Raw genomic sequence first — 12,188 nt, forward strand, 5'->3', positions numbered from 1 at the left:
ATTTCCATTTCAGTATGTGTGTGTGTGTGTGTGTGTGTGATGCTGTTGATTGACACTTCACCAAGTTTTAAAGGACCACAGTTGTTTTTGTTGTGTGTGTGTGTGTGTGTGTGTGTGCTGTTTGTTTTTTGTTTCTATAGTTTTTCGGCAAAGAAAACCATATGAAGGAAAGATAACTCTCCAAGCAAAAACATCTTGGTGGGCTTGTCAATGGAACTTTTATTCAGCAAACTGTATATTTCGGTAGCATGTCAGCGAAGTTTGTTTGTCTTCATTTAAGAGCCAGTTAAATGCGTTGTTTTGTAACTGAGTGAAGGCGTGATCTGGACGTTCTCCGAAATGGTCAGTTTCGCAGCGAACGAAGGGCCCAAGTGGGTGGTTGTGGTAAGCTTCCGGACTTGTTCGCTTCGTTTTTCTTGTGTACCGATTTGTTTTCTTGGTCTTGGTGGTATTGATTCACACCACTGTTTATTATTATTTTTGATAGTTCATTTTCGTTCATAATTTTCGTATAAACACACACACACACACACACACACACACACACACACACACACAGAGTGTGTGTGTGTACACACACACACACACACACACTCTCTCTCTCTCTCTGATAATGATATATCAGCCTGATCAGGTTATTGGGTTTATTCATAGATCAGGCATCAGCTGCTGTTTTTTTTTTTGTTTTTTTAATTATCTTAATATAATCTTTATTTATTATTATTATTATTGTTAATAATAATAAAAATATTATTATTATTATTATTAGTGTGTGTGTAGCCTATTTGGATTGATCAATCAGCATGGTTTCTTGCCTCCTTCAAACTGAAACATTTTTGTCAGTTTTACTTGAAATTAAATGTGACTTATGTTGTAGAACTTTATAGAAAAATTAATCAGCTAGTTTATTACCTCATTTCCTAATTCCAAACAAGGTGTTTTCAAGGTGTGGAGGAGCAGATAAGAGAGTTGCTGTGGGGGATTTTATGACATGACCATCAGCAAGCTGGTATTGCCAAATCAGCAAATGATGGCCATGAACAAGACTGAAGTGTTTATGTCTGTGTTTGTGACTGCTGTGCTGTGTTTGTGTCTGTGTTTGTGACTGCTGTGTTGTTTTCTGACTGGTGTGTTGTGTCTGTGTCTTTGTTTGTGTCTTCTGTGTTGTGTTTGTGTTTGTAACTGCTGTGTTTGTGACTGCTGTGTTGTGTTTGTGTCTGTGTCTGTGTTTGTGACTGCTGTGTTTGTGTCTTCTGTGTTTGTGACTGCTGTGTTGTGTTTATGACTTGCTGTGTTTGTGACTGCTGTGTTGTTTTGTGATTGCTATGTTTGTGACTGCTGTGTTGTTTTGTGATTGCTATGTTTGTGACTGCTGTGTTGTTTTGTGATTGCCTATTTTTCGTGTATGCTGTGTTGGTTTTGTGACTGCTTTGTTGTGTATGACTGCTGTTGGTGTTTTGTGACTTCTGTGTTTGTGACTGCTGTGTGTTTTGTGACTGCTGTAGTTTTATGACTGCTGTGGTTGGTTTTGTGACTGCTGCTGTTTGTGACTGCTGTACTGTTGTTTTGTGACTGCTGTGTTTTTTTTGTGACTGCTGTGTGTTTTGTGATGCTGTGTTGTTTGTGACTGCTGTGTTGTTTTGTGACTGCGGTGTTGTTTGTGAACTGCTGGTTGTTTTGTGAACTGCTGTAGTAGTTTTGTGACTGCTGTGTTGTATTGTGACTGCTGTGTTGTATTGTGACTGCTGTGTTGTATTGTGACTTCTGTGTTGTATTGTGACTGCAGCGTTGTATTGTGACTGCAGTGTTGTATTGTGACTGCAGTGTTGTATTGTGACTGCTGTGTTGTATTGTGACTGCAGTGTTGTATTGTGACTTCTGTGTTGTATTGTGACTGCTGTGTTGTATTGTGACTTCTGTGTTGTATTGTGACTGCTGTGTTGTATTGTGACTTCTGTGTTGTATTGTGACTGCTGTGTTGTATTGTGACTTCTGTGTTGTATTGTGACTGCAGCGTTGTTTTGTGACTTCTGTGTTGTTTTGTGACTGCTGTGTTGTATTGTGACTTCTGTTTTGTATTGTGACTGCTGTGTTGTTTTGTGACTTCTGTGTTGTATTGTGACTGCTGTGTTGTATTGTGACTTCTGTGTTGTATTGTGACTGCTGTGTTGTATTGTGACTGCTGTGTTGTATTGTGACTGCTGTGTTGTTTTGTGACTGCTGTGTTTGTGACTGCTGTGTTGTGTTTGATGTGACTGCTGTGTTGTTTTGTGATTGCTGTGTTTGTGACTGCTGTGTTGTGTTTGATGTGACTGCTGTTTTGTATTTGATGTGACTGCTGTGTTGTGTTTGATGTGACTGCTGTGTTGTGTTTGATGTGACTGCTGTGTTGTTTTGTGACTGCTGTGTTTGTGACTGCTGTGTTGTGTTTGATGTGACTGCTGTGTTGTTTTGTGACTGCTGTGTTTGTGACTGCTGTGTTGTGTTTGATGTGACTGCTGTGTTGTGTTTGATGTGACTGCTGTGTTGTGTTTGATGTGACTGCTGTGTTGTGTTTGATGTGACTGCTGTGTTGTGTTTGATGTGACTGCTGTGTTGTGTTTGATGTGACTGCTGTGTTGTGTTTTTGTGACTACTGTGCTTTTGACTTGTGTATTGTGACTGTTGCAGGGAACATGGCTCATAATCAACGTTGGTCTGTTTGTTGGAACCTTCTTCCAGTACAAGAATGATATTGGGTATTTCTACCTGAGGGAACTGGTTGGGGTAGGTATCTTTGAGTGTAACCTAACAGTTCTGTGTCTCTGTGCTCTCCCCCTCCCCCCCCCCACCCCCTCCCCTCCCACCGCACCCCCCTTCGCTCTCTCTCTCTCTCTAGCCCCCTCTTGTGTGTATTACTTTTGTCAATATTTTAATTTCATTTTTTCTCTTTACCCTGAGGACTGGATGTAAAAAAAAATACATTCATGCTTATTTCACTTTTTGATTTAACTCACTCAGTACGGCCAGTCCTCTCTTCTCCTCTACACAGACCCCTCGGATGTCCTGTGGGTGTCTGAATGACCCAACCTTTAGCTTCCGTCATCAGAACTGTGGTATTCTTTGTCAACATTCACCTCTTCAGTATAAGAGCCTTCCGCTTGCAATATTTTGATGATGGTAATTGGGGTGAAACGCTGTTAACGTCGTCTCTTTCGCCGTTCGTATGGAGAGAGTTAAAAAAAAAATCTCATTTTTCTCTCTCTGTCTCTTCCTCTGCATTAATCTGTTCCTTACATTTCTCTGTCTTACTCTTTTGATGTTTGTGTTTTTCCTCTCTTCTTATCTCTAACACTAATGGTGAACTGGACACTCAGCAGTTTGTGGTCTCACAGCCACAGGCTCAGTTATAGTTGATCTGTACATTAAATAAGCTGTTCTTGTTGTCATGTGTGAATGTGAAATGGAGAATGCAAGCGATGTTTTTTTGCTGAAATATAGAAACAATAAAGAACAGTATAAATTATTTAAAGAGAAAATTAATAATCAGTGTGCCAAACCATCAAGAATGCAATATTGTATCTATTTCAGAACAATTCTCACTTAGTGATGCTAAGAAAGATTGAGTGAGAAAATCCCTGAGCCTAAAAACAGATAACAAGCTGCCACAGCGAAGTGGTTAGCGTTCGTTCAGGACTGGTGAATGGAAGATGCAGGTTCAAGCCCCTCCAAAGGTGCCATATTACAGCTAGTGGCCAGCACCTACCATCATTGTTCATCACCAGATATTTATATAACTCTTAAAAGAAGTTGCAGATTCTGTGGCCCTTGATGCCAAGTTCTCATGGTGACACCTCCATGCTTAGGGTGAGTTTCTGCCAAAGTCTTCAGTGTCTGCAGATTTATGAGGACTGCCGCTGGACGGGAACACTCACTGACTCAGCCTCACTCAGTGTGGGCCCACAACTAACAGATTAGTCATCAGTAGGGGATGGTAAGTTGTGTCCTGCATACATTGGATCGGAACAGGCACTTCTTGGCACTACCAAAGTGACTCAACAACAGTGCAGGATCTCCTCTGGTAGATAGCTCCCTGTCTACTTAACATTGATGGCTCCCCTGTGAAGTGTAAGAACTGTGGCAGCTGGGGATTTGGGATGAGCAGATAGAGGCAGTACCACTGCAATGGCAGGGATGATGGGACTGCAAAACAAAACGAAACAAAACTAAAACAAACTAAAAATGTTTAACTGTTATCAAATATGCAGAAATTGGTGATTTCTTTTCATGATTAAACACATTTATTTTTTTATTTTTTTATTATCATTATTATTATTTATTTATTTTATTTTTTTTTTCTCAAGGCCTGACTGAGCGCGTTGGGTTGCGCTGCTGGTCAGGCATCTGCTTGGCAGATGTGGTGCAGCGTGTATGGATTTGTCCGAACGCAGTGACGCCTCCTTGAGCTACTGAAACTGAAACTGAAACTGAGGACAGAGTTGTGCGGTGAGACAGGGGGGAAACAGAAATCAAACCACAGCCAACAGCGGGAAGCGTGTCTCTGTTTCCATGCGTGCAGGACGCTCTGTGCTGGGCCCGGGCCAGTGCAGCCTGTCTGAACTTCAACTGTATGCTGGTGCTGCTGCCTGTCTGCCGCAACCTCATCTCCTACATCAGGGGGGCCTGCGGGGTAGGGGCTGGGCACCTGTGTGTGTGTGTGTTTGTGTGTTCATGTGTGTGTGTTTGTGTGTGTGTTTGTGTAAGATGTGCGTGTGTGTGTGTGTGTGTGTGTGTGTGTGTTGTGTGTGTGTGCGTGTGTTTTTGTGTGTGTTTGTGTAAGATGTGTGTGTGTGTGTGTGTGTGGGTGTTTGCATGTGTTTTTGTGTAAGATGTGTGTGTTTGTGTGTGTGTGTGTGTGTGTTCGTGTGTGTGTGTTGGTAGTGTTCTGCTTGTTTTGTGTATATGTGCATGGATGTGCATAAGAGTGTGTCTTTGAGTATGGTTAAAAACTTAACCCTTTGAGCCCTGAGTTCCTGAGCAATTTTAACCCTTCTGCCTGAGCTTCTGAGCCAAAATTTGCAAATAATTGGTATTAAACCCTTTGAGCCCTGACCACCACTTTACCGGTGGCAGAGAAAAATGACATAATGCCCAGCCACCGGTTGAGCGGTGCGTAAACACTTGATGGGTGCAGAGTCTCAACCTGGCCCGTCAGGGCAGAAATCAGGGACAAAACGTGCGAGAAAACAACTGTACACAACGCAGCAAGTAATTGATATGCTTGATGATTTATCGGAAGTAGAGTATGACAATGATTACTCTGATATTGAGGTGGAATTCGAAGCGGATGATTTTGCTACAGATGTGATGTTGAAAATGAATCTGAGCATGCAGAATCAGTTGATCAAAGGAGGCGTGTCAGGTTGAGACTCTGCACGCTTCATGGTAGAAATCGATCTTTTTTTATCCAAAACACAGTGAAAAGGCGTGGCAATGTTGGTACTATGTTCGCTGACGTCAGAATATTACGGTTTTTCTGATTGGCTCTTCAATATAAGTCGACCAATTGCAAAACACGACACAAGTGTTTACACACCGCTCAACCGGTGGCCAGGCATTATGCCACCCCTTCCCACCACCGGTTAAGCGGTGGTCAGGGCTCAAAGGGTTAAGTGATACATTTGCATTGTCATTACAATGATGTTGATGACTGGACCGGGAATTAGAATTAAGCTAAGATAAGAAAGTGAGAGGGAGAGAGAAAACTGAAACTGAAACTGAAAAATGTTTTAATGCCATTGGCATTACAGTCCTGTTGGCATGGGACACCTCAGAATAATCGTTTAGCAACATAAAAACAACAAAACAAAAAACAGCATGAATATATGAATCAAGAGAGGGACACACACACACACACACACACACACACACACACACACACACACACATATATATATCAACAAAAAGCTTTATTACTATATATATATATATATATATATCCAACAAAAAGCATTATTACTCTTAGTGGGACATAGAAATGTGTGCCTGAATTTTTCTCATCAGGAGTGATATTTAATGATAATGATGATGGATACTGAAGATGGTAATCATAATGATGTATTTTCATTGTTAAACTTAAAGTGCATTGAGGAGGAGGAGGAGGAGGAATATGAAGATGATGGATACTGAAGATGATAATGAAATTGATGTATTTTCATTGTTAAAGTGCATTGATGATGATGATGATGATGGATAATGAAGATGGTAATGATAATGATGTATTTTCATTGCCTCAAGCAGTGATATGATGATGATGATGGATAATGAAGATGATAATGTATTTTCAGTGCTACAAGCACAGTGACGATGATGTGTTTTCAGTGCTACAAGCACAGTGACGATGATGTGTTTTCAGTGCTACAAGCACAGTGACGATGATGTGTTTTCAGTGCTACAAGCACTGTGACGATGATGTATTTTCAGTGCCACAAGCACAGTGACGATGATGTATAATCAGTGCTACAAGCACTGTGACGATGATGTGTTTTCAGTGCTACAAGCACAGTGACGATGATGTGTTTTCAGTGCTACAAGCACTGTGACGATGATGTATTTTCTATGCTACAAGCACAGTGACGATGATGTGTTTTCTGTGCTACAAGCACTGTGACGATGATGTATTTTCAGTGCTACAAGCACTGTGACGATGATGTGTTTTCTATGCTACAAGCACAGTGACGATGATGTATTTTCTATGCTACAAGCACAGTGACGATGATGTGTTTTCAGTGCTACAAGCACTGTGACGATGATGTATTTTCTATGCTACAAGCACAGTGACGATGATGTGTTTTCTGTGCTACAAGCACAGTGACGATGATGTGTTTTCAGTGCTACAAGCACTGTGACGATGATGTGTTTTCAATGCTACAAGCACAGTGACGATGATGTGTTTTCAATGCTACAAGCACAGTGACGATGATGTGTTTTCAGTGCTACAAGGACTGTGACGATGATGTGTTTTCAGTGCTACAAGCACTGTGACGATGATGTGTTTTCACTGCTACAAGCACAGTGACGATGATGTGTTTTCAGTGCTGTCATCAAAATGTAAGGCGCATGTTGGACAAGAACATCACCTACCACAAGTACATAGCGTACATGATCTGTGTGCATACAGGTAATTATTACCAACCCCCCCCCAACCCTCCACCCCCGACACACACACACACACTCACTCTCACGTTTACTCACTCACTCACACACACAGTCACACACACACACACACACACACACACACACACACACACACACACACACACACACACACAGTTAACTCTTTCACTGCCAAGTTTCTGTGTGAAAAACAGTCCCCAGCACGAAATATTTTAGACTCCATGCTGTCAGTTGCACAATTAGGTTCATGTCAGAACAACAGTTGGGACCTGTTTCCTTCAAGCTTTGTCAGGGGGCAATGGTTAGTCATTGTTCTTTTGCACAGGAAACTGGCTACCACCGTGTACCAGCTGTCAAGTTTTGCTACAATGTGATGAATAAATGGTCCTCTTAACGTGACCGTTTCATGTTGACAAAAGTCACCTGTGGTGACAAAAGAGTTAAAGAAAGAACAAACATTGTTTTGCTCCTATGGTGGCAAAAGAGTTAAAGAAAGAGCAAACATTGTTTTGCTGATTGTTCAGATGAGGCCAAAGTATGACAGCTTTCACACATGAGTATGGCGGGTAGTTTTCAAGTGTCTTCCATCAAGGTACGTCTTTAATATCCATCATGTCACAAAATGTTTTACAGGTGTGTCCGAGTCTTTCGTCACCATAGCTACAAAATATGTTCAGGGTATTTTTTGGATCTCATGTTTTTCTGTAAAATACAGGAACGCTCCTTTGTGTGGTATCTTCAAGAAGTGGATGTCAGTGTGTATTACTGAAGGGTTCATACACGTTTAACAAAAAAAACAACAACAAAAAACAACAACAACAACAAAATTAGTAATTGTAAAAACTAACATGTCTTTTTGAAGCCTTCAAATGTCTTTCCAAAAAATTACCAGGTTTGTAAGCATCTTTTAATTTTGTCTCTCATTACTGGGAAAAAAAAAAATGACAAAGAACACCATTGTTCCTCTCAGTGATTGATAATGCATAGCAGCAATATATTTCACCAGAATTCAGATTTGAAAATAGAATCATGATTAGAATCAAACAACGAAAAACAACCCTAGATTTTTTTGGTGTGTGTGTGAAATTGCAGTTTTTATCATTGTAGCAGACAATGGTTCACTTATTCAGTCACCACTCAGAACACATTGCCATTCATCCATGTTCCAGACATGATACTTTTCAACTTATAGCCCTTGGGGTTTTAAAGGCTTTAACTCACTCAGTACGGCCAGTCCTCTCTTCTCCTCTACACAGACCCCTCGGATGTCCAGTGGGTGTCTCAATGACCCAACCTTTAGCTTCCGTCGTCAGAATTGTGGTATTCTTTGTCAATATACACCTCTTCAGTATAAGAACCTTCCGCTTGCAATATTTTGATGGTGGTAATTGGGGTGAAACACTGTTAACGTCGTCTCTTTCGCCGTTCGTATGGAGAGAGTTAAAAAAAAAAGTGACATTGACTGCCTGTAATGTATGAACTCTGATTTCATAACTTCAGTCAAGTCGATTCAGTTTAGTTCAGTTACTCAAGGAGGCGTCAGGCATTTGGACAAATCCATGTACACTACACCACATCTGCTAAGCAGATGACTGACCAACATGCTTAGTCAGGCCTTGAGGGGGAAAGAAGGTACCTGAACAATTAAATGGACAGACTTTTTATCATCTGTCAAGAGAAACTGACATGTGTCATGCAGCTCACAATTCAAACATAAGACATGCACTTGAAGAGAGCACGTCATAATATTACACTGATATAGCTGAGAACAGTTAACAGTTAAAACAATACATGATAAATGGATACATAAGTATAATTGTAGTTAAACAGATTGACCATTTAAAAAACCAGCCAACCAGTCAGTGAACAATTCAATGAAGCGTCAGTAGTAACAGCAACAACAATGAATAAAAAAAAAAAAATATAATTGAAAAAAACCCACCAACAACATGGTTCCTATTATTGAATAGATTGACCAATTAAAAAAAACAAACCCAGTCAGCCGATCAATGAACCGTTCAGTGAACCAATCAATCATTCAACCAGTCAATAGTAACAGTAACAACAACAACAGCAACATTGATGATTATAGAAAACAATGATAATTACATAATGTGCTTGCAGCTCTTCTTCTTCTGTGTTCGTGGGCTGCAACTCCCACGTTCACTCGCATGTACACGAGTGGGCTTTTACGTGCATGACCGTTTTTACCCCGCCATGTAGGCAGCCATACTCCGCTTTCGGGGGTGTGCATGCTGGGTATGTTCTTGTTACCATAACCCACTGAACGCTGACATGGGTTACAGGATCTTTAACGTGCGTATTTGATCTTCTGCATGCATTTACACACGAAGGGGGTTCACGCACTAGCAGGTCTGCACATATGTTGACCTGGGAGATCGGAAAAATCTCCACCCTTTACCCACCAGGCGCCGTCACCGTGATTCGAACCCGGGACCCTCAGATTGAAAGTCCAATGCTTTAACCACTTGGCTATTGTTCCCGTCATGTGGTTGCAGCAATCCACATAGGGGCCCACTACTTTGACTTTGAGCGTCTCCAGCTTGCTCATTCCACGTCTGATGTTCGTGAAGTGCTCACCAGACTCCCCACCTCCCCCAATGGAACCTGGGTCAACCCCATCCGCTCCGGCAGCAGTGTGAGTTTGTGTGTGTGTGTGTGTGTGTGTGTGTGTGTGTGTGTGTGTGTGTGTGTGTGACTCTGTGTGTGTGTGTGTGTGTGTGTGTGTGACTGTGTGTGTGTATGACTCTGTGTGTGTGTGTGTGTGTGTGTGTGTGTGTGTGTGTGTGTGTGACTGTGTGTGTGTGTGTGTGACTTTGTGATGAAATAATTAAAAGAGAGGGAATTAAGACAGAAATTAGAAGCAAAATTTTAAGCCAGTAATCAAAGGCATCGTCACAAATGTGCATGTGTGCATGTTAATATGTTTATCTTAATACACACACACACACACACACACACACACACACACACACACACACACACACACTTTGTTCAACCAATTGAATCAACAATTTTCCATTGATTTCTGCAGTTTTAGTGCCCTGTTTTTTCTGCAGTGGTCTCATGTCGTGCTGGTCAAGTAGAGTTGTAATGTGCATGCAGCTGTGGAGTGGATGGGTTAACTGTGTTTGGGTGTTGATGTATGTTTGCTATGACTGGGTAGTGTAGGAGAGTGGCAGCAGGGTCAGACTGTGTTCTGAGGAGCTGATGCATGTCGCCTCTTTGTCAACCAGCATGTCAGCAGTTTCTCTTTCAGAAATACTGTAAAGTGTTCATGTAACTTGCGTGTTCCAGGACCCCACCCTGGAGCTGTTCAAATCGGTGGCCGGGGTGACCGGCGTTGTGATCACCCTCGCCCTCATCCTCATCGTCTCCTCATCCACTGAGATGATCAGGTATGGGAGTGGGAGGGAGGGTAGGGAGGGAGTTTTTTTTTCTGCTTTGGTTGGTCACTGTAAGTTTGTAAGAAATAAACATGATTCAAGAAGAAAATCTTTTTCTCTGTTTCAGGCGATCCTATTTTGAGCTGTTCTGGTATACGCATCACCTGTTCATCCTGTTCTTCATTGGTTTCGTCGTCCATGGGGCGGAGTAAGTGGACAGATGATGATTGTTGGTTTTGGTCGGTGTCAGACGGTGAGGCGTGTGGCGTTTCTCTTTATTTCTGGACTTGGCTTCCAAGGTGTCAGTTTATGTATGGTTAATTCTTCAAACGAAATTGAAGTAGCTCGATCGACAGTCATGTCTGTTTTTGATTTGAGATTATTGCTGTTTTGTTCGTAATCTGTAGTGTTTGAAAGAAAATAACCTTTATAAGGGGGTTAAGAAAATGAATTGTTTTGCTATATAGAAAGCCAGAATAGGAAGAAGAAAGTGGGCAACCAGGAAACGATTTTGCATGATGCACTGTTTTCAACAGGTTTGCTGACCAAACATGCACACAACAGGATACACACAGGGAAGGGTGTGTTTCAGGAGAAACATGCATCATCAGATTGACTGTGTTTTTCAGGAGAATCATACGTCACCAGACCAAGTGTGAGTTTTTCAGGAGAATCATACGTCACCAGACCAAGTGTGAGTTTTTCAGGAGAATCATACGTCACCAGACCAAGTGTGTGTGTTTCAGGAGAATCATACGTCACCAGACCAAGTGTGAGTTTTTCAGGAGAATCATACGTCACCAGACCAAGTGTGTGTGTTTCAGGAGAATCATACGTCACCAGACCAAGTGTGTGTTTTTCAGGAGAAATCATACATGCTCAGACTAAGTGTGTGTTTCAGGAGAATCATACGTCACCAGACCAAGTGTGAGTTTTTCAGGAGAAATCATACATGCTCAGACTAAGTGTGTGTGTTTCAGGAGAATCATATGTCACCAGACCAAGTGTGTGTTTTTCAGGAGAATCATACGTCACCAGACCAAGTGTGTGTTTCAGGAGAATCATACGTCACCAGACCAAGTGTGAGTTTTTCAGGAGAATCATACGTCACCAGACCAAGTGTGTGTGTTTCAGGAGAATCATACATGCTCAGACCAAGTGTGTGTGTTTCAGGAGAATCATACGTCACCAGACCAAGTGTGAGTGTTTCAGGAGAATCATACATGCTCAGACCAAGTGTGTGTGTTTCAGGAGAATCATACATGCTCAGACCAAGTGTGTGTGTTTCAGGAGAATCATACGCCACCAGACCAAGTGTGTGTGTTTCAGGAGAATCATACGCCACCAGACCAGGTGTGTGTGTTTCAGGAGAATCATACGTCACAAGACCAAGTGTGAGTTTTTCAGGAGAAATCATACATGCTCAGACTAAGTGTGTGTGTTTCAGGAGAATCATACGTCACCAGACCAAGTGTGTGTGTTTCAGGAGAATCATACGTCACCAGACCAAGTGTGTGTTTTTCAGGAGAATCATACGTCACCAGACCAAGTGTGTGTTTCAGGAGAATCATACATCACCAGACCAAGTGTGAGTTTTTCAGGAGAATCATACATGCTCAGACCAAG

At 41.7% G+C, this 12,188-nt stretch overlaps 1 protein-coding gene across 1 annotated transcript in view; it reads left to right on the top strand.

The window, feature by feature from the left end:
• Positions 1–193: 193 nt before the first annotated feature.
• The window catches only part of LOC143297844 (NADPH oxidase 2-like), a 39,898-nt gene continuing 27,903 nt past the window's right edge, over positions 194–12,188 (top strand). Inside the window, exons 1-7 of the mRNA XM_076610363.1 lie at positions 194–384; positions 2,671–2,766; positions 4,559–4,669; positions 7,075–7,159; positions 9,675–9,814; positions 10,474–10,574; positions 10,690–10,770. Coding sequence (XP_076466478.1) covers positions 340–384; positions 2,671–2,766; positions 4,559–4,669; positions 7,075–7,159; positions 9,675–9,814; positions 10,474–10,574; positions 10,690–10,770 — 659 coding nt within the window. The 5' untranslated portion in view covers positions 194–339. The remainder of the gene's footprint in view (positions 385–2,670; positions 2,767–4,558; positions 4,670–7,074; positions 7,160–9,674; positions 9,815–10,473; positions 10,575–10,689; positions 10,771–12,188) is intronic.

Source organism: Babylonia areolata, chromosome 23 (assembly GCF_041734735.1).
Source record: "Babylonia areolata isolate BAREFJ2019XMU chromosome 23, ASM4173473v1, whole genome shotgun sequence".
NCBI lineage: Eukaryota > Metazoa > Mollusca > Gastropoda > Neogastropoda > Buccinidae > Babylonia > Babylonia areolata.